The sequence below is a fragment of the Ovis canadensis genome, chromosome 2 (assembly GCF_042477335.2).
Source record: "Ovis canadensis isolate MfBH-ARS-UI-01 breed Bighorn chromosome 2, ARS-UI_OviCan_v2, whole genome shotgun sequence".
NCBI classification, from domain to species: domain Eukaryota; kingdom Metazoa; phylum Chordata; class Mammalia; order Artiodactyla; family Bovidae; genus Ovis; species Ovis canadensis.
In genome coordinates, this window is record NC_091246.1 from 218,546,917 (window position 1) to 218,569,422 (window position 22,506).

The following is a 22,506-nucleotide window of genomic DNA, read 5'->3' on the forward strand; positions in this document are numbered from 1 at the left end:
TTGAAAATGAAGGCCATAGGAGTCTATGAAAACATCCCTAATCTAAAACTGCTGCTTTTTGTTTTGTTCATCAAAATGATTAGACAAGTTGCTACCAAAGCAAAGGTTATGATAGACAACTCAACCAAGACATTAATATATTACATTTTAGAGAACCAAGAAACCTAAAATGTTTATTTTTGCTTTAAAAGCCTTATAAAACAAAGAAGAATTATTTACCATAGCTCCAAACGTCGCTCTGATGGGTGAATTTCCTATAATGTATACACTCCAGAGCCATCCATTTAATTGGCATCTACAGAAAAATAAGAAGTGTAAGTCATATAAAAAGTCATTTCTATATTTCCTCAATATGAGTCTCTGGATTTGCCTCTCTTGTATGCATAGAAAAATAGAAATGTGTTATTTTCAAAACAGGGAGGAAATGAAATCTAATCTTAAAAAGAATTAATTACAAATATTTATTTTTAAAACCTTCATAAACAGTAAAAAGGGAAATAATAAGTATCACTTTCTAAGCTTACTATTCAGTGATCAAGTTACTAGTTAATATTATGATTCACAATATCAATTCTAAAACACCTAATACATCTATTTCTAATAATGTGATCATACTGTATTGTTTTCCCCCAAATAAGATTCCCTACATTTTCAGGAACCCTTTCCACCCTCAAATTTCAGGCCACTGATAAAATGAACTCTTTCTATACCCATTCTCTCCCTCTCCTCTCAGATAATTTGGTCACTAAAGCACCTAAAATAATGAATTCCAAAGTTAGCCTTCCTTTGTTCCCCAGCCACAAACGATCTCCCTCGACTTGGATAGCCAGTATTGAAAATATGTACCATTTTCAAAATAGGAATTATATAAAAGAATATGAGAGGATCAGTACAAATCCATCATCACTGTAAGAAAAGTGACTCAGCTCACATACCCTGCTGCTGATGGGTCAGCAGAACAAGTTTCAACTACGAAGGGCAGTGTTATAGAACTGGGAATATAATTAGATTCTACGGAATAAAGATAAACACTTCTACCTCACAGTTGAAAGCTTAAAACTAAATAGGCCTTTGAAATCATGAGGTTGGCTGCTCACCAAGGTGACACCAAGGTAACTCAGTGACAGAATCATGGTATTCAGTGAAAGGGAACAGAAGACACATTGAAAGTAATTTCCCTATGGGCAAGGAGTTAGCCGACTTTATGGACTACAGACACTGTTAAAGAAGTAAGTTTAAATCACAGGTGGCTTGATAAAGACTTAATGGTTACTAGGCATTTAAAGCTCTAATGAATCTTGCTTTAGACAAATCTTACAGCTGTATGTTCTCAAGACAAGTGAAGTCATGTGATTTATAGACTTCTACTTCTGTGCAGTGTTGTAGTGAATTTCAAAGCTGTGGTCTCAAATGGCTGCAATTTGTAGTAAATAAGCAAAATAGGCTAATAAAATCAAGGGAAACCCAGAGAAAGCTACAAAACTAAAGATTTAAAAAATATACATGTTGTGTTTTGCTTTGTGTTTGTGATAAGATTTGAATATATATAGTTTTATTTATAAGCTTTTAGTATAAAAATCAATGTTTAGCATTTGGAGGCCTGTCACTGTAAAATAATTATAATATGCATCTGGATGCGCCATGATGAGTAAAAGCAAATAATAAACATATTTACCTGACACATTAATTACTTGTCTTTGTTAGCATGCACTTATAGGCTAAGGCTGCATCTGCTTATTTTATTTGGTCTCTTCTGATGTAAGTTTATCCAGGCCAAGCTAGATAAGCCTCCACATGAAGAGGAGGTATCCTTAATAGTTAGCCAAAAATAATAAGCTAAACTGTGGGTTAATGAAGAAAGATAAGAACTGGAACTAAGGCATGGATTGAGACCCCATATGGTGAATGAGAGAGGCAGAAAGACAGCTGCCAGGCAGGGCTTGTGGGTGGAGAGTCAGAAAAGTTAGAAGAGGCAGTGGCACTGTTCCTTCGGGTAGAATGGTTGACATTCTAGTGGAGGGAGTCAGAGAATACTGGGTTGACCAAAAAGTTCTTTTGCTTAGTGAGTTTCTGTTACTGTTGTTGTTTAGTTGCTAAGTCATGTCCAACTCTTGGGACCTCATGGACTGTAGCTCACCAGGCTCCTCTGTCCATGGGATTTCGCATGTAAGAATACTGAAGTGAGTTACCATTTCCTTCTCCAAGGGATCTTCCCAACCCAGAGATCAAACCTGAGTCTCATGCATTGCAGGCTGATTCTTTAACACTGAGCCACTAGGGAAGTCTGATTAGTGAATACTTTGTTCAATAAAAGTCTTAGTGAAAATGAAAAATGTGTCTTTAATTTTTACTTAAAGCAAAATGAACTTTTTGATCAATCCAATAAATAAACTGGTAAATCATATGCTATAATGAAAACAAACAAACAAAAAAACCAAGCCAGATAAGAGCAATCTGTTGCTTTTGCTACAGGAGAATTAGAAGTTAAACAGAATGTTCAGCTTTCCAATATCTATGATTCTTGGTAGTAGCAAGACTTCTCTCTAGTCTATGAGAGAGAAGTACTTCTCTGATCTCTTTGTGATAGTCTTAAATTAGTACGATCAATGAAACAATTTATATTGCCCTCGATTAAAATGTAATCTTTAGAGTTTCTTGGGAGCTACCCACTCCCCATGAGAACTGACATAAAGACCACTTGGATCCAGACACTCATCATATTTTAGCTACTTTTGAGAAATGGAAGTTGGTAATACATACTATATATATTTTTAAAATATTCTATTAATATATATGTATATGTATGTGTATGTACATGTATACAACTATATGTATATATAGTTGTATATATATGTGTGTGTGTATGTGTATGTATGTATGTGTGTGTATGTATGTATATATATATATATATATATATATTACTGTGGGTAGGAGAGAAGGCAAATAGTAGAACTAAGATTTTATAATCTCTTAAACCTCAGGTTTGTTGGCTTCTTTCTGTAACATATGAGATAAAAGGATATTACAGTATATTTTCAAGTAATATTGCTCTCAAAAAGATATTCACCTTTCCTCCATCAGCATTATACTCTTTTTCATCTCCTTCCAAGAGTCTTGCTAGTCCAAAATCCGTGATTTTCACATGGTTTGGAGATTTCACTAAGACATTACGGGCTGCTAAGTCCCGATGAACAAGCCGTCTTTCTTCCAGGTACATCATTCCCTGAAAAACACCAAATTTCCCAAAGAAGCAGTTAATGCCTAGGGTTTTCCATTGTCAAAAAAAGGAGTTTCCTAGCTTTCAGGTGTAAGTGCTTGATTTCTCTAAGTGATGTAAAAATTTGATAATATTTCCAAAATTAGGGAAAAGGCAGATGTTAAAAAGCAAACCACAAATAGCTTTGGCTTTTATTCCCAAAAGCCTTATAAAAGCAGAATGGATTACCTGCACATGAGCTCATTGTTAGATCATTTTTTCCCCCAGGTACTTTATATTCTTTTGCAAACACTTTCATTAGTGAGAATGAAAGTGTCCTAATAGACTGGCTAATGGAAAGAGATGAAACTACCAGACCACATGACCTGACTCTTGAGAAACCTATATGCAAGTCAGGAAGCAACAGTTAGAACTGGACATGGAACAGACTGGTTCCAAATAGGAAAAGGAGTATGTCAAGGCTGTATATTGTCACCCTGCTTATTTAACTTCTATGCAGAGTACATCATGAGAAACGCTGGGCTGGAAGAAGCACAAGCTGGAATCAGGATTGCTGAAAGAAATATCAATAACCTCAGATATGCAGATGACACCACCCTTATGGTAGAAAGTGAAGAGGAACTAAAAAGCCTCTTGATGAAAGTGAAAGAGGAGAGTGAAAAAGTTGGCTTAAAGCTCAACATTCAGAAACAAAGATCATGGCATCTGGTCCCATCACTTCATGGGACATAGATGGGGAAACAGTGGAAACAGTGTCAGAATTTGTTTTTTGGGGCTCCAAAATCACTGCAGATGGTGATTGCAGCCATGAAATTAAAAGACACTTCTTGGAAGGAAAGTTATGACCAACCTAGACAGCATATTAAAAAGCAGAGACATTACTTTGCCAACAAAGGTCTGTCCAGTCAAAGATATGGTTTTTCCAGTGGTCATGTATGGATGTGAGAGTTGGACTGTGAAGAAAGCTGAGCACTGAAGAATTGATGCTTTTGAACTGTGGTGTTGGAGAAGACTCTTGAGAGTCACTTGGACTGCAAAGAGATCCAACCAGTCCATTCTAAAGGAGACCAATCCTGGGTGTTCATTTGAAGTACTGATGCTAAAGCTGAAACTCCAATACTTTGGCCACCTCATGTGAAGAGTTGACTCATTGGAAAAGACCCTGATGCTGGGAGGGATTGGGGTCAGGAGGAGAAGGGGACGACACAGGATAAGATGGCGGGATGGCATCACTGACTCGATGGACATGAGTTGAGTGAACTCCGGGAGTTGGTGATGGACAGGGAAGCCTGGCATGCTATGATTCATGGGGCTGCAAAGTGTTAGATACAACTGAGCAACTGAACTGAACTGAACATGTATTTGGACTGACCCACATATTTTTGTTTTCTTCTCAATATCTTGTTTCATGTCATCTTCCCCCATACACCCACTCCAAAAAAATTCAGCTATCCATACTTTTCAAAAGTATTTCATATAAAGGTTTAATGGAGGCAAAATCACCATTATAGATTCTATCAAGGCTGAGAATTATATTATTCTTCTTGTGTGCATGCTAAGTCGCTTCAGTCATGTCCAACTCTCTATGACCCTGTGGACTGTAACCCACCAGGCTCCTCTGTCCATGAGATTTTCCAGGCAAGAATACTGGAATCGGTTGCCATACCCTTTTCCAGGGGAATCTTCCTGACCCAGGCATCAATCCCACATCTCTTGTGTCTCTTGCATTGGCAGGTAGGTTCTTTATCACTAGTGCCACTTGGGAAGCCCTTATTCTTATTAATTATGCAAAAAATGAAATATACCCTAGGGGCATTCAGTTCAGTTCAGTTGTTCAGTTGTGTCTGACTCTTTGCGACCCCATGAATCACAGCATGCCAGGCCTCCCTGTCTATCACCAACTCCTGGAGTTCACTCAGACTCACATCTATCGAGTCAGTGATGCCATCCAGCCATCTCATCCTCTGTCGTCCCCTTCTCCTCCTGCCCCCAATTAAAAGCCTATAATTTAAAAATTGGTTTTGATGACATTAGTAGTCACTGTGAGAACTCACAAGTGAAAGTACATCATTTATAAAGACCTTCAAATTAGCCTTTAATGTTTTCTTCATAAAACATATATGTAATTAAAAATAGTGTATTGCTGATTGCCAACAAGAGATATAACTGGATTTTCCCCCAATACACACACACACATATGTATATGTACATACATATATGTCTGAGTGTTTTGAGACCGCATGGAGTGTAGCTTGCTGGCCTCCTCTGTCCATGGGATTTCCCAGGCAAGAATACTGGAACAGGTTGCCATTTCCTTCTTCAGGAATCTTCCTGACTCAGTCATATTGAACCCACATTTTCTGCATTGGCAGACATGTTCTTTACCACTGAGCCACCATGGAAGCTCATACATATGCATACATATGTGTTATATGTATACATAGCATGTACATTAGATTATGGACAAGTAAAAAATAATCCAGTAACAATAGCTGTTCATTGTATTTCATCAATAGGGAAGCCAAGAGTCATGAAACACTAGCCTAACTAAAAGGTTGAAGCAAAACCAAGGAAATGAACTCAAAGGTCTATATTAGAGTGCTCATCTTTTGTTTGAGTGAGCATATTTTTGTTGAAGAGTAAGGGAAAATTCTATATTTGAGGATTTCAGTGGTGAGAACAAATCAGAAGTGTTATAAAATGGTTGAAGCACACTCTCATGCCAATTGCAAATCAATGCTGCTGGCAGTTAACATTACAACTGCAGGACTTTAAAGGATTAATGGTTTCTGACATCAAACAAAAGCTGCGGTTAACAGACATATAAATCAGAGAGGTCAAAAAATTATGAACCGTATACTCCGTATACTCAGTGTAGTGGAAAGAGAATATTGCTTCAAGCAGCATCATGAGCCGAGCACTATATAAATGCCCATTAAACACAACCAGTGCAGATACTGCCTGATATAGTCCAATCAGTCAGCAGTTGGGTGACATCATATGTATTAGTGTTTTCTGAAATCAATCCACAACTGGGATTTATGGGAGCTTTGTCCTCTTTCCTAAACAGTGCCTTCTCCTTGATCATGCCAACTTGGAGATTTCTAGAATAAAGTGAAGTGGAGTCGCTCAGTCGCGTCCGACTCTTTGCGACCTGTGGACTGTAGCCCACCAAGCTCCTCCGTCCATGGGATTCTCTAGGCATGAATACTGGAGTGGGTTGCCATTTCCTTCTCCATTTCCTTCTAGAATAAAGTGAACATGACAACATAAAACCTCTGAATGCTTTAAAGAATTAATAAAAACAGTCATCGCCTTGGAGATAAAGTCTGTTTGATAATTTTGTCCCTGTACGAAGTGTTCACAAAAACATTCATCATTCTTTTTCTTACCATCTTCATAACAGAATATGGAAAGCATGTTGGCAAGAAGTTGATATTCAGATCCACACACAATGACAGAACACATACTATATGCCAAGTACTCTGCCAGACACCAGAAAGACGAAAGAGAGTCAGAGAAGGTTTGTGCATTAGAGGATAGAAGCTAATTAATAAAGTGGGCAGATATGGAGTAAAAACTTGACCAGATCGGTGACGTGTGGAAGGCACCTAAGGAGAGCTGTATTTTGAGGACCATCTGTTGTATAGTCTAGCAAGTGTGCATGAGCAGGGAGGCTTCAGAGAGGTACTATGGCCTAAGTAAAGCTTTAAGGATGGCTGTCCACCAGTTGGACAAGGTAGGGGAAAACTGCAGTAAGAACAAGCCCAGGAGAATTGATAGCGTAGCATGCTTGGACAAAGTTACGTAACTTTGTATTTCTGAAGTATTATGCATATGGTGGGTGATGAGACTGAAAATAGAGTAAGAGGCTAGATCCAAGAAGGACCCTTTATAAATCATGATAGAGAATTTGACCTTTGCATTTTATGCAGCATTCAATGTGGCGATGCCCTCTTTTTAAGAGGAGAGTGACACAATTATCGCTGGAGCCTAAAAAAATACCACCTGGTGCCAGTATAGAGGCTGGATTACACACAACTATAGCTAAAGTCAGGAGTCACTGCCACATTACAGGAGAAAAGTGAGGAGAGTGTAAAATGAAGGTTGTAAACTGACCACCCATCAGCTATCCCATTTTTGTATGCCGACACTGAATGAGTTTCATATATCCTATTTAGTTAGTTACTGGCTATGCTCTTTAAGGGCATTTGGTCCCCAGTTTGCTAGGATCCTACTACTCACTATCATTTTCAAGAATTCAGTCTTTATTTGTTTATGGTAGTCACCAGCTCCTATATGAATGTCTGAATCTTCAACTAAACTAGGCCAGAGGGAACTAGGGAGAGGAAAATTTCAGGGTACATGATAAAATAACCATCCTTGGTAAACGACTGTACAATGATCAAGAGAGTAAATTGAGAATAAGCCTGTGCTTTTGTAATTTAGGTGGATAATGATCCCTTTAATTAGATATTATCCTAATGTAAATATATGTAAGAAATATATATTCTACTAGTAGGGAACTAATATTCAACAAGAAACTTAAGACTTTAATGACACATTGACTGTATAAGCAAGGCCTCAAAATTCCAAAAGATCTTTGACATCCTATGCATAAAGCCTCAGCAGGTGATAGACTATCCTGAACCTCAATACAATTTGTCTGTAAAACAAAATTATTTTCTTCAAAATAATGAGAACTAAATTCAGGAAACCAGATGGTAATCTCTACTGTTTCTCTTAGCTATCTGACCATGATAATAAGAGATAAAAACAGAAGCACCTGTCTCATTATCAAATCATCAAAAAATGTTTGAATTGTTGCTTTGTAACTATGAAACATCATCATACAAATGAACACTTTCAACTTATTAATCATGACTGCCACCTAAGTTCTAATTTCAGGTTCTGAATAGGAGTGTTTCAATCTGTGGATTTTTCACAATAGATTTCTTCACATCACAGTCATTGGAACAAGATTTTCTTACCAGATCTCATTAGAATCACATTCTTTTCTAGATTCCTTCAAAATAAAATCACTCCTTAAACCAGAGCATGATGCAATTAAGTGGGCAGACAGTTATTAGAAATATCAGTAACAAAAATAAACTGAAGTCTCTTGAAGTCTGAAGATAATAGAGGGATATTGCTTTGGACTGCCAGGAGATGCAACCAGTCCATTCTAAAGGAAATCAGTCCCGAATACTCACTGGAAGGACAGATGTTGAAGCTGAAACTCAAGTACTTTGGCCACCTGATGCGAAGAGCTGACTCATTTGAAAAGACCCTGACGCTGGAAAAGACTGAAGGTGGGAGGAGAAGGGGACGACAGAGGATGAGATGGTTGGATGGCATCACCGACTCAATGGAAATGAGTTTGAGTAGACTCCGGGAGTTGGTGATGGACAGGGAGGCCTGGTGTGGTGCATCCATGGGGTCGCAAAGAGTCGAACATGACTGAGTGACTGAACTGAACTGAACTGCTTTGGTTGAAAAGGAACCTCTTACTCTGCTCTGTAGAAACTCCCATGTCCTTGCCCTGCCAGCTCAGGTGGACTATATAATAGGAATACTAACACTGACAACAGCCTCAGCTAATATTGATTGAGTTCTTAGAACATGGCAGGCATTGAACTAAACATGTCTACATAGGTCGGTTAACTTCTCTAGTGGCTCAGTGGTAAAGAATCTGCCTCCGGTGCCGGAGACACAGGCAGGAGATGAAGGTTTGATCCCTGGGTTGGGAAGATCACCTGAAGAAGAAAAACGGCTATCCACTCCAGTATTCTTGCCTGGGAGAGCCCCTGAACAGAGGAGCCTGGTGGACTACAGTCTATGGCATTGCAAAAGAGTCGGACACAACTGAGCACCTAAACAACATGAGACATACTACTTTTACCCTATTCTAAATATGAGAAAACCCTGATAAGAGAGGTCAAGTTACTTGCTCCAAGTCATGTATTTAATGAGTGGTAGAACTGGGATATGGTCCCTTGGTGTGGGACTCAAAGTCTGCACATTTAAGCCCACCTCCTCTCTTGATGGATGACTGGGTAGCGTGGGCATACAGAAATGAATGTACATAGTAATGTCATATAGTTTTAAAAGATCCTAGTACTTCTGCAGAAAAAACATATCATCAAATGTTTCTGTGAATTTCAGTGCATAATGAAGGTGACTGACATGTTTGCTTTTATATTTAAAACTCTGCTAAATTATAGAATTTCTTATAATATAGCAACAAGTTAAACTGTGTAAATTGGAAACTTAATTCTCGCTATGGTCACAGGGTATGTAGGATGGTGGAGTGGCTTTTAGCATAAATTTTGGAGTTGATTGCTTGTCTAAAATCCAGAGCTCTGCCATATTCTAACTATGTGACTCTAATGAGTTGATTAACCTCTCTATCGCTCACCTTCTTCCTCTCTAAAACAGCCACAATAGCACCTATCATAAAGGTGGTTGTGATGATCAAATAGTATGTAAAGTAGTTAAGTTACTACTTAAGTAGTAGTAGTATATGTAGTAAGTATAGGACAAACAATGTCGTTCCACTGATAGTTATCAACAGTTCCAGTGCATAAGAATCATTTACCCTCATTAACTTGAATTGCCCATTTTAGAAAATCTGTGAGCTTCAACTAATATATCACAGTGGGTGTTCAAGAAATGTTTGCAAATGCTGATACATATACCCATAACTTCCCATCATAAATAATGTGTGGCTAAAAATTTCAGAATAATTACTGTTCACGATATTATTTTAATAACAGTTCACCTGAGGGTGCTGTCATATAAGGAGAAGGAAACAGTAAGGAATCTAATAAAAGATAGGGTGCTTTCCATAAATATATCACAGATTCAGGAATTTAGTGAAGATAAAAGTTATAAACAGTATAGGTCAAAAACTTTTCAATGCTGCAGGATATTTTCCTTGAGTGAATAAACTAGTAACTTTTCTGTACCAAAGTATTTGCCTTTTATCACTCAGCACTTAGGGATATTTTGGGTAGAGGTGTTTTAGGGGTGGGCTTCCCAGGTGGCTCTAGTGATAAATAACCTACCTGCCAATGCAAGAGACATAAGAGACACTGGTTCAATCCCTGGGAAGATCCCCTGAAGAAGGAAATGGCAACCCATTCCAGTATTCTTGCCTGGAGAATCCTCATGGACAGAACTGCCTGGCAGGCTACAGTCCACAGAGTCAGACATAACTGGCCTTGATCCAAGTGCTGCAGTTCTGATTTTACTCAAACTACTCAGAATTTACTACCACTCAAACCATTCAGAGCTTCACCATTTTCATACGTGCTCTGAATGATGTAATGTGTTTTCAAAGACTGCTTACTTATTTTCTATTTTGCTTCTACCTCTTAAAATATGTGTCAATAAACACAAGCTCACAGGGGAAAGTCAAATTTTACTCTTGACTTTCAGGAATGCACTTTAATACAAAATCCAAGGATAATCTTATTATAATTGAATTTAAAGTTTTAATCTCAGGTTAGAACTGACTCATATAAACTACTCTATTGGGAAAAAGTCAGTGACTGACAATTTAAAACTATTGGTGTTGATGAAGTATTGGCAATGACCTTTTCAGCCTTATGATGTCTGACTCACAGCTGGCTAGCAAAAATGCATCACTATTATGCTTTAATCCAATGTTAAAATGTATTCTTACCAGCTGCAGGAAGCTAACGGAAGTCAAGAGAGACCAGACTATTTCTGACAATAAATATTTGCTTCCCACATATAGGCCAGGTGACAATTTCATCAAACACGTGCGTGGAGCTAAAATTTTTAAGCTGTAGTCAGTTCTCACAGGCATTAATCTCTGGAGTTAGCAAGAGTACATTTTTTTTTCTGATTTCATTCTAATAACCTGAAGCTTTCTTAATAACAGGGAGCTTCAAGAAAGCTATCTTCAAATGAGAACTGCTCCTCTTTTCCACCTTTCCTTCTGAAAGCAATTCTATCCTTGAGAGAAAAAAGAAAAATCTAACTCTAATGCTCTCTACTGTTAGGGCAAAGGATATGAGCATGTTCAAGGGAAGAAAAATACTTTTCTGGATGAAGTGACTGACTTTATCCACATAGCGTGTGGAGTGAAACTAAGGTGGCCCTGTAACTGAATCAACTAAGTCTTTTTCAACCAGCCAAAGCTGGTTCATGGCACAGTAGAAAGAACATAGAATTGAGTGTTGCAAGAAAGAAGTCCCAGACAGGCTGCTCACAAAGGTTTATGGCCACAGGTACTCAATTCACCTCTTCTATAAAAGTGACAAATTGGCCTAAATGATCTCTGAGGTGTCTTCTAGCTTTAAATTTTTATTCCATGATAGATGGGACTGTAAAATACATCCATCTAAAATATTAAATGGTGGCCAATAATAGACACAGAGAACAGTAAGGAAAGAGGAAGAGTAGTTGCTTCACTTCAAATGTTTAGTGAGAACCATGAATACATTTTAGTAAAACTCAGTTTAGTGCAACCCAATGTTTAAACCCTGGCTACTGACTATCTGTGTGACCTTGGTCAATTTATTTGTGTTTCATTTTCTTTTTTCACTAAATGGGGATAATAATAGTATCTACCCTGAGGATAGTTTTTCCAGTGGTCATGTATGGATGTGAGAGTTGGACTGTGAAGAAAGCTGAGCATCGAAGATGTGTTTGAACTGTGGTGTTGGAGCAGACTTTTGAGAGTCCCTTAGACTGCAAGGAGATCCAACAAGTCCATTCTGAAGGAGATCAGCCCTGGGATTTCTTTGGAAGGAATGATGCTGAAGCTGAAACTCCAGTACTTCGGCCACCTCATGCGAAGAGTTGACTCATTGGAAAAGACTCTGATGCTGGGAGGGATTCGGGGCAGGAGGAGAAGGGGACGACAGAGGATGAGATGGCTGGATGGCATCACTGACTCGATGGACGTGAGTCTGAGTGAACTCTGGGAGTTGGTGATGGACAGGGAGGCCTGGCGTGCTGCGATTCATGGGGTTGCAAAGAGTCGGACATGACTGAGCGACTGAACTGAACCGAACTGAACTGAGGATTGTCTTGAAGATCCAATGCCTTAATATTTGTAAAACATCTAGAACATTGAATATCCTACAATACCATGTGTTAAATAAATAATCTCAAATCCATCCTTCTTATGAAAGACACAATTCAACCACTGTAACAGAAAGAAAAGGCAGCCAGTTAAAATACCTGCTGGTTACTCAGCACTGTTGGGTATGGCAACTTCTGTTTTCCATTCTATGTGCCCCTGAATGTTCTTCCTATTATTCTGCTCAGAGGAAGAAAAGCAGATTCACATGGTTGTCCCAGACTGGCTTGGCATTGATACTCAAGTTTAATTTTCATGTTTTCCAACTGTACCTATGATCTTCACAAGACTTGGTCAGGTTGAAGTTCTTAAGATGATTTTGAAATACTGAGGACAACTGAATTTCTGTCATTTTAATAGTGTGTGATGAGAACGTTGCTATTTGAAATACAGTTATCAAATTTGGTTCCAATAATATGTTTGTGCATGTGTGTGTGTACACAAACATGCATGTGGTAGATGCTATAGTGTGGCACCCAGAAACCTCTTCATGCCCAAGTTCTCATAACCTCAGCCTCTGGGAGTGTTGACTGCTGATGGTTTTAATCTCAGCTGCCTTTGTTTTGGGGCAGTGACTCCACAACCCAACTACAAGGATGCTGCTTTGCCAGGGGTTTCGCCCTCTCATGGGAGGCAGACCATAACCAGTAATTTGCTGATGTTGAGTTACAAAGGACATACCTCCTCCTGACAACTATGAAGTGCTATTCTAGTTCCCGAACACTTTATGGGATCAAATTATTCCCCTTTGTTGCAGTTTTACCATAGTTGAACTTTTCCTTCTACCTCATGTTGATTTTTCACTGTCTGATAGATGTTGTTCTTGAGAATACTTATGCAAACTCTCTACATGAAAACTTTTCTCAGAGACTGTTTTCTAGGAGCCAATCTATCAATGCCAAGCCCGTCTGGGACAACCATGTGAATCTGCTTTTCTTCCTCTGAGCAGAAGAACATTCAGGGGCACATAGAATGAAAAACAGAAGTTGCCATACCCAACAGTGCTGAGTAACCAGCAGGTATTTTAACTGGCTGCCTTTTCTTTCTGTTACAGTGGTTGAATTGTATCTTTCATAAGAAGAATGGATTTGAGATTATATATTTAACACATGGTATTGTAGGCCGTATGTGTGACTGTTCTTCCTTTATGATCTCAAGTTCTCAGAATTTTAAGCTAACCAAACTCCATACTTCATGCACACTATTGTTATTGTTTCCCTGTATCCTCTATCTCAATTCCATTTCTTAGTCATCATAAATACCCACAATAATGTTTTTAATACATATCCTTTCAATCTGTATATGCTTACTTTGTCTTATTTGTATTTTCTAACCAGTGTTTTGTGTCATTTCTAATATATAAATAGTATCATATATTAAATAGGATCATGTTTTACTTTAGATACAAACATGCTGCTCTACATAATCTAGTTCTCATAGTCGCACTAAATTATACGTACGAACTCACAAACATAAACACATATATAGCATTGTTACTGTTTATTCCTGGATACCAAACTTACCTCCATATTCTTGACACTGCAAATAACATTAATACTATTTGTAAAATGCTATAAATTTGCTTTACAACATAAATTATTTTCTCTTCAGTACTAGTTTAAATGCAGAAGAATCTAGACAAACAATAATGGTCACTGTGGAAGATACAATATGGAAAGATTTCTTGTTGATTGATTACACTGAAATCATATGGGAAGGCAAAATATAAGTGGGTATATTATCATTATAAATGTTTGTATCTATGAAATAGTTAACATTTACATACACACTCAAGGCCAGGGGACTGTTTTAGGTGCATATGTACAGGAATTCACAAGAACTCAGTGAGACCTGTGTTACTATTATTTCCATTTTAAGATAGGGAAGCTGGTCCACAAAGAAATAAAATGCTTTCCCAAGAGTGTATGGCAAAGCCTAGAAGAACCAAGATTTGATTGCGAGCACTCCAAAGGCAACAATCTTAATCATCACAGTCTATGACCATGTATGTTAATAACTATATAAAACCATACATAAAACCAACAAAAGACAGTATATACAACTGAATGGTTGTTAGGTATACAATAAGTGCTCTAATTCAATAAAGAGAAATTTCTGTACATAACACTTATTTAAAACTTGTAAACAAACTTTAGTTTTTCTGGATTTCCTAGGAGAGTACTCTGTAGGCACTTCATAAACCAACGTTTGTGAATTCAACTATGTACTTGCAACAATTTGAAGATTTCTTGGCATTTACCTGGTATTCTATATATATTTGTGGTTGGATTAAATAAACAATAAGACCAAAATTTTGAAAGGCTGTCCAGGCAGTAGCTTTTTCTTTGCAATGTAAGTAGAACAAATGTAAAAATCTGTGACATTTAAGATAATATGGGGCAAAAACAAACCCTGCAACAATTAGGCCAAATCCCTCTGGGTTGGGAAGATCCGCTGGAGAAGGGATAGGCTACCCATTCCAGTATTCTTGGACTTCCCTTATGACTCATCTGGTAAAGAATCAGTCTGTAATGTGGGAGATCTGGGTTTGATCCCTGGGTTGGGACAATCCCCTGGAGAAGGGAAAGGCTACCCACTCCAGTATTCTGACCTAGAGAATTTCATGGACTGTTTAGTCCATGGGGTTGGAAAGAGTCAAACACAACTAGCGACTTTCACTTCACTTCACTTCCAGATAGTAATATTTGAACACCAAGAAAAGTGGATGAGGACACTATTTAAAGATTCCTGAGGTTGGCAGGGGTAACAGCATTTTTCCTTCATTTCATACAATTTCTTAAAATATTTCTTCAGAAATTTTATTCATCACTTTTCCCAAGATTTTGAAAATTTCCATTGGAAAAATCTGCAGAACAGTCTCCTTGAGGCTAAAAAATTTCTCTTAAAGAAACAAATGAAAACAATAAACAAAAAGTATGTTAAAAAGCATGTGTGAGAAGCCACTGCTTTCCTACTAAATAAATTTCAAGTAAAAAACTCATCTGTCTGGATCAAGAGAATACTAACCATGCTATGGTTCTTCCCTCTGATTGACCTCTTGTCAATATGATTACAAATGAGAGGAGTGAATCTTGTAGTGTCCACACTCTCTCAGAGAGGTAAACCTAAAATGGATTACTTCTGCTCCTTAAGCAACTGATCAATAAAGCTGTGGATTGCAATGAGAACGGAAATGTCTGTGGGTTGTAGTAGCTATCCTCTGTGTCTCTTTAGAAATTAATTAAAAATCAATGAAGTGTGCAGCCTATTAATACAGCAACCTCTAGATCAACAGATAGAAACTGAGCCTTTCTCTGAGCATACATATTGTGCAAATACTCTCAAACACTATAGGGAGGTGGCTGGATGTCTGATGCCTTAGTTATCATTGAACAGAAACAAATCATTCCTAATATTCTCTACTTTCACAGAGTCACATGCGACTGGTTGGAAACCATCAAGTTCAATGTGTGGGAATATGTATGCTATAGTTTCCTTCTTAAGACAAGTATATACATTTTTATGAGTTATCCTTATTACCAAGAAAGACTTTGGCTGCAATATAAAACTAAAGACTTACTATAACTTTTACTTTGTGATTTATTTACATATGAGTCTAGGCAGTTGATTTATAACTACTGAATATTTTTAAATAAGCATCTTCCTATGAAAAAAAAAAGTAAAATTCCTAGATGCTAAAAGTCCTCATATGATTTAAGCAAATTTAGTGTCTACATGTAATAGGTGTCATTCAATCCAGTTTTTCCTCTGTTCTATTTGGATGCCAATCGACCTGGTCCACCTATGCAAATGCTTACCCAGCACATTGAAATTTGAAATTAAAATTTGAAATGGTGGTCCTAAACCACTCTCCTCCGCAAGTCATCCAGCTACTTCCCAATGCTTACTCCTACCGCTTTCCTCTTGCTTAGGGTCCTTCCTCCTCAAAATCTTCAGAAGGATCTGAACTATAGCTTCCAGTTTTCATCTCAATCCCTTGCATTTGATCTGGAAGCCCATTTTGATATATTTCCTTGTTTGAACCTTTATACTCTCTCTCTGCCAGAATGCTAGGACTTTATCTCTAGTCCCTGAGTAAGGGCATAGGAGCAAGAAACAACTGCTTGTAACCTTGGCTCATTTTCTATCCTGACATTACTCTAGAAGGAGCAGATATCATCACAAAACTATAACATGAGGATGGTCTTTTTCTATTTAAACTGATAAGTAGTTATCTTCTGAGTTTCTGCCATCTTCCTAGATTTGAGGCTACATATGGGTAATGGGGCTTCCCCTGTGGTTCAGAGGGTAAAGACTCCACTTCCAATGCAGGAGACACAGGAAACATGGGTTTGATCCCTGGGTTGGGAAGATCGCCTGGAGGAGAAAATGACAACTCACTCCAGTATTCTTTCCTGAAAAATCCCTTGAACAGAGGAGACCATCAGGCTACTGTCTATGGGGTTACAAAGAGTCAGAAGCTCATGATATCACATTAATGACATAAATTTCTCTGTTTCTAGGCCCAATCTGCTTGCAGAGCACCTGTTGCTACTTGCCCCTTTGAAGCCTTTCCGGGTACTTCTGAGCTCCCCAAGGGAGACTCCCAGAAGTTCATAAATATTTTCTTGGTTCTTTTTCCCAGGGCTTTTCAATGATACCTGCAGTCATTAAACCTTAAGCTGGGATTTCTGTGGAAATGCTATCTTTGTGCAGGCTGTGACTTCTTGGTGCTTCAAAAGCTACATCTTATGATAATTCCAAACAGTGAGTGATGATCTTCTATCCTCTCCTTCTCACCATATCAGAGCATAGCTGTCTTCCACACAGCCTTGGTAAAGTGTGCTAACTGCTTCTGAACTCTGTGTCATATTTTGCCCCCAGTTCTATCAACAGCTATTGTTGAGACTCTAGTCTCAAAGACTCCTTCAGAACCTCTTCAGTAGCCTCAGCTCCCTACTCCTTAAAAACTCAGAGCTAGTCCAAGAGATAGTCATGAAAGACTATTCCTCCATCTTTGCTTAGCTCTCTTCTCTTTGACCTTATGCATTTTTCATCATTTCTTCATCTTCCATTACCCTTCAACACCTGTGTCCACATGAAGACAAGCTGTCACATGCATGACAGAATAATCTCTCTTTCTCTCTTAGTGATCCCATGGACTGCAGCACGCCAGGCTTCCCTATTCTTCACTGTCTCACAGAGTTTGCTCAAACTTATGTCCATTGAGTTGGTGATGCCATCCAACAATCTCATCCTGTGTCATCCCCTTCTCCTCTCTCAATCTTTCCCAGCATCAGGGTCTTTTCCAGTGAGTCAGCTCTTTGTATCAGGTGGCCAAAGTATTGGGGCTTCTGCTTTGGCATCAGTCCTTCCAAAGAATCTTCAGGGTTGATTTCCTTAGAATTGACTGGTTTGATCTCCCTGCTGTCCAAGGGACTCTCAAGAATCTTCTCTTGGCACCACAGTTCGAAAGCATCAATTCTTTGGCGCTCACCCAAAGTCCTCAAGTAACTTGACTCAGCTTGTCACTCCCGCTTCTCTTAGAATTCCTCACCTGGAACTCTATGATCCAAACCCACCTGAAAATTCACTTGACTCCTTTGTCTTTGCACTTACTTACCTTGAACACCCCTTTACCATATACTGCTATACTCCTCCAACTATGCTTCACACACAAACTTGGTTAAATTACAACACACGATTAGATCACCAATTAGATATCTTTTATTTCACAAGACTTCCCTCACTCCCAGGTTGTGTCACTCTATTAACTGATCTCACAATGTCCAATTTTCCGTATCTACCTCAATCTATTTATCTTAGTGTGTGTGTGTGTGTGTGTGTGGCCACACCTAGAAGCATGTAGGATCTTAGTTCCTAACCAGAGATCAAACCCACACCCCCTGAAGTGGAAGTAAAAAGTCTTAACCACTAGACTGCCATAGTAGTCTCTGACTATCCATTTATCTTAAACTTAGCCATGAGATAATCAATTTTGATAAAAAAAGTTTCTTTTGTATGGCTAAATCAAAGTTCCTTTATAAAACAGAAAGAACATGCCACTTATGTTTTATTAGGCTGCAACTTCTATGCTAAGCTTTAGAAACACTGCTGTTTCTGCTGCTGTTGCTTCAGTCATGTCCGACTCTGCGACCCCATAGACGGCAGCCCACCAGGCTCCCCTGTCCCTGGGATTCTCCAGGCAAGAACACTGGAGTGGGCTGCCATTTACACAACATCTTACACAATGTTATCAATTTCAGGTGAAAGGTAGAAGAAAACCTCAAAAACATGATTCCCAAATGAGTACTCATCTACTGACATGATTAGTTTATAAAACTATTTTTTTAAAGATAATTAAGCACCAAAGAGAGGAATGGAAATAAAAAACTGTTTTGGCTTGTTCAAAATCTAAAAGCTAAAGATTTAATCTGAACTGCCTTTCATTCTTTTGCTGCAAACCCTTAAGGACTATGAACTCTTGGAGCTGTGAATGGTGTACTCCTGCTGAGATGACATAATTCAATTTGACTCTCCTCCCATTTACCAATTTCATCACATTTTAGACAGTCAGTAAATAGTAGTCGACTGATTGATTGCCTTTTCTCTCTACTCCTTCTATTCATCCATACTCCTTCTATTGGCACTGAATCACCAGATTAGGAGGGAAAGAACTCAAAGCAATAATAAATATACTCACATACATATCGTTTCACAATTACAAGCAAAGAAAGACAAAAAGGATAATAAATGTTTAAAATTATTGGAAGTAAATTTTTATTTTTATAATGATTTTTATTATAATGTCCCTTTGTTTTTTTAATTTGTTAATTATAGAATAATTGCTTTTTGCTTTCTTTTTAAAATTTTAGATGTTAAATTATCTGCAGATATTCCACCTTACTTACATGTGTTGCAAATTGCTTAGTAATATCTTTACTTCCAGGAACCTTGGGGGTTTTGCACTAAATGCTATCTGCTCTTCTACAACGGCAGGAAAATCAGAGTGCTGCTCATGCCCATTGTCAAAATGAAATTTGAAAGTTTCTATCTTTATTCGTGCTTTTTTCTAGTTCACAGATTTATGCAGTTAATATCTCATATAGAAGAAAGTAGAACATACATATCACACAAACTATGTTCTGAAGGATTATCTGCAAAGCATTCCTGTTCATCTTTGACAGTTAGAGAGTGAAATATAATGATGAGTGTTAGCTCTAGAACAAAACTTTACAGGCTTCAATATTAGCTCAATTACTCAGTAAACACACCTCTGTGACCTAACCATATTAGTGAGGTTCTCAATTTGCCAGTCTCTTCGTCATTGAATGGGGATACTAATAGTACTTCTCACAAAGTTGTTATGAGAATTAAATGTTTGTCCTTGCAAAACTCCTAGAAAAACACCTGCTCAATGGGAAACACTCAACATTGTTGGTTATTGTTAATGACGTCTTTGTCCAGCACCTGACATTACAGATGATTCTTATTTTTCAACATTTCAGCTTTCAAACAACTTGCAATGTTTTCAGACATTTTCAAGCAAACTTTTATGCTTAGAATCCCAAATATCATCGATCACTACACATCCATATGTTCTGATACTGTTCTCAAAGAACAGTTTTAATTTCAGCAAAATTATGTTTTGTGCTTGATGTGAAAGATATACTTAGGCATAACAGAAAATGTAAAGGAAGTTCTCTGAAAGTATAGAAAAGGAGAATATAACACTTTTTGTTGATTCAGAAAAGGTGAAATTTAAGGCTGAGATTGAATGAAACATAGATATTTAAAATGTTGGCTTTAATACAGTAAGAGCATTCTAGATAGGGTAAAAAGCATGACAAAACACACACACACACACACACACACAACACAGAGTCCTAATAGATAACAAATGTTTGGGAAAAAAATCCAAGAAGTTCTGTGAGGATGGGGCATAAGTTGATGAGGGCTAGAAGTGTCAAAAATTGTTAGTTGCTTAGTTGTGACCTACTTTTGCAACCCCATGGACTGTAGCTTGCCAGGCTCCTCTGCCTGTGGAATTCTCCAGGCAAGAATATTGGAGTGGGTAGCCATTTCCTTCTCTAGGGAGTGTCACAAATAACTGTCTAACTTATTACTACCTACTAAGGCATGAACTGTGGTGTTGGAGAAGACTTTTGAGAGCCCCTTGGACTGCAAGGAGATCCAACCAGTCCATTCTAAGGGAGATCAGTCCTGGGTGTTCTTTGGAAGGAATGATGCTAAAGCTGAAACTCCAGTACTTTGGCTACCTCATGCAAAGAGTTGACTCTTTGGAAAAGACCCTGATGCTGGGAGAGATTAGGGGCAGGAGGAGAAAGGGATGGCCGAGGATGAGATGGCTGGATGGCATCACCGACTTGATGGACTTGATGGAGTTTGAGTGAACTCTGGGAGTTGGTGATGGACAGGGAGGCCTGGCATGCTGCAATTCAAGGGGTGGCAAAGAGTTGGACACGACTGAGTGACTGAACTGAACTGAACTGAAGACATGAAAGGGGTCACTGAAAATTTGATGAACAAATTGACATGATCAGATTTAGCAATTGTGTAAAGAATAGACAAAGACAAAAGAAATTAGAAAGGATCAAGAAGATTGATCAGGATGTTTGGGTTGGCCAAAAAGTTCATTTGGATTTTTCCATAGCATCTTACAGGAAAACCCCAATGAATGAACTTTTTGGCGAACCCAGTATAATACTAGCACAGATAATGTTTTTGTTTTTCTAACTTTTTTGTTGTACAGTACATGGGACCTTAGTCCTCTGACCAGGGATCAAACCGATGCCCCCTGCATTAGAAGCACAGAGTCTTAACTACTGGACCATCACGGAAGTCCCCTTGGTTTAGCATTTGACTAAGGCAGTAACTTGGAAAATTAATCTTGGTTAAGGGCAGCAGATGAAGATGGAAGCTCATCAGTGATAGTAAACCCTCTTATGAAAGGGTGAGAGAATGCAAATTTTTCCAGGTAATACTCTGTGGAAAATATTATTGTTAAGTGAGTGGGTAACAAAAAAGGAAATCAACAAGGACAGAGTGGTACTGTGGATCTGGAGAGGAAATGAGAGAATTTCAGGAGGGTGAAATTAATCAGTGTTAGGTGCAATAGAGAGATCAAAAAAGATAACTGAATGGGGACTCTTGAGTTTGTAAATGGGAATATTGGTGTAGTAGTCATCTCAGGCTGCCACAAAAATACCATCCTGTCTATGATCCCTAAAGTTCATGTTCTTCTGACTGTGTAACATATGTATATTTCATTTGCAGAGCCCCCTTAACTTGTTCCAGCGTCAAATTTGAGGTGTGAATCAGCTCCTCTCCATCTGCTAACCTGTGAAACCAGACAAGCTAGGTGCTATCGAAATACAATGGAAGGTGGGCATAGGATAGCTACTCCCATTCCAAGAGGAGGAGTAGGAAAGATGGAAGGTGACGTGTCTCAAGCACATCCAAAACATAGTTGAATGAATTCCATCAGATCTCAAGGCCCAAGAATAGTCATCTTTGGTGCAATGCTCTGCCTTCAGAGCCAGGACCAATGGGACTGTAGTCCTGCCTCTGTAGAAGAGCTGGGCAGGTCCCATTCCATTCTCCATAGCTCCAGAGAGCAGTCCTAGCTCATGGCTCCGGGTGGTGGCCATCGAGCCTGTGTAAACCAAGGCACTGGCCCCATTCATTTCTAAATTACCTTTTACTAAAAGACATTTCCCCCTTCCCTGAAAGAATAGTGGGTATTCACAGCCAAATAGCTCCAATTTTCTTGAGGAGCTACTCAAGGAATTTAACAGCCTTGTTTCATTTTTTTCCTGTCTTGATTCCCTTTAGTTCAAACTGGTGGTATTTCTGCTTATACGATATCTTAAACTTGTTATCGACTGATATGCCAGCGGTGTTCTCTTTAGAATATGCTTCCTAATTTTTTGCAATATGGATAGTCTGATAATTTTTCGAATCTTTAAGTTTTGATTCCTTTTCACTTAACAACTCCTCTTCAATTCATTTCTCTTGTTTTGCATCTTATTATAAGCAGTCAGGAGGAACCAAGCCCCTCCTTCAAGACGTTGCTTAGAAATCTTCTGGGTTAAATATCCAATTTTACTGCTCACAAGTTCTAACTTCCACAAAACACTAAAACACAGACATA

The 22,506-nt window shown here is 38.3% G+C and overlaps 1 protein-coding gene across 2 annotated transcripts in view; it reads right to left on the minus strand.

Annotated features, from left to right (window-relative positions):
* Positions 1-22,506, minus strand: part of ERBB4 (erb-b2 receptor tyrosine kinase 4) — a 1,302,405-nt gene that overhangs the window by 50,429 nt on the left and 1,229,470 nt on the right. For both annotated transcript variants that reach the window (XM_069578247.1, XM_069578248.1), the window contains exons 21-22: positions 3,068-3,223; positions 220-295 (exon numbers count right to left, since the gene is read on the minus strand). In XM_069578247.1, coding sequence (XP_069434348.1) covers positions 220-295; positions 3,068-3,223 — 232 coding nt within the window. The remainder of the gene's footprint in view (positions 1-219; positions 296-3,067; positions 3,224-22,506) is intronic.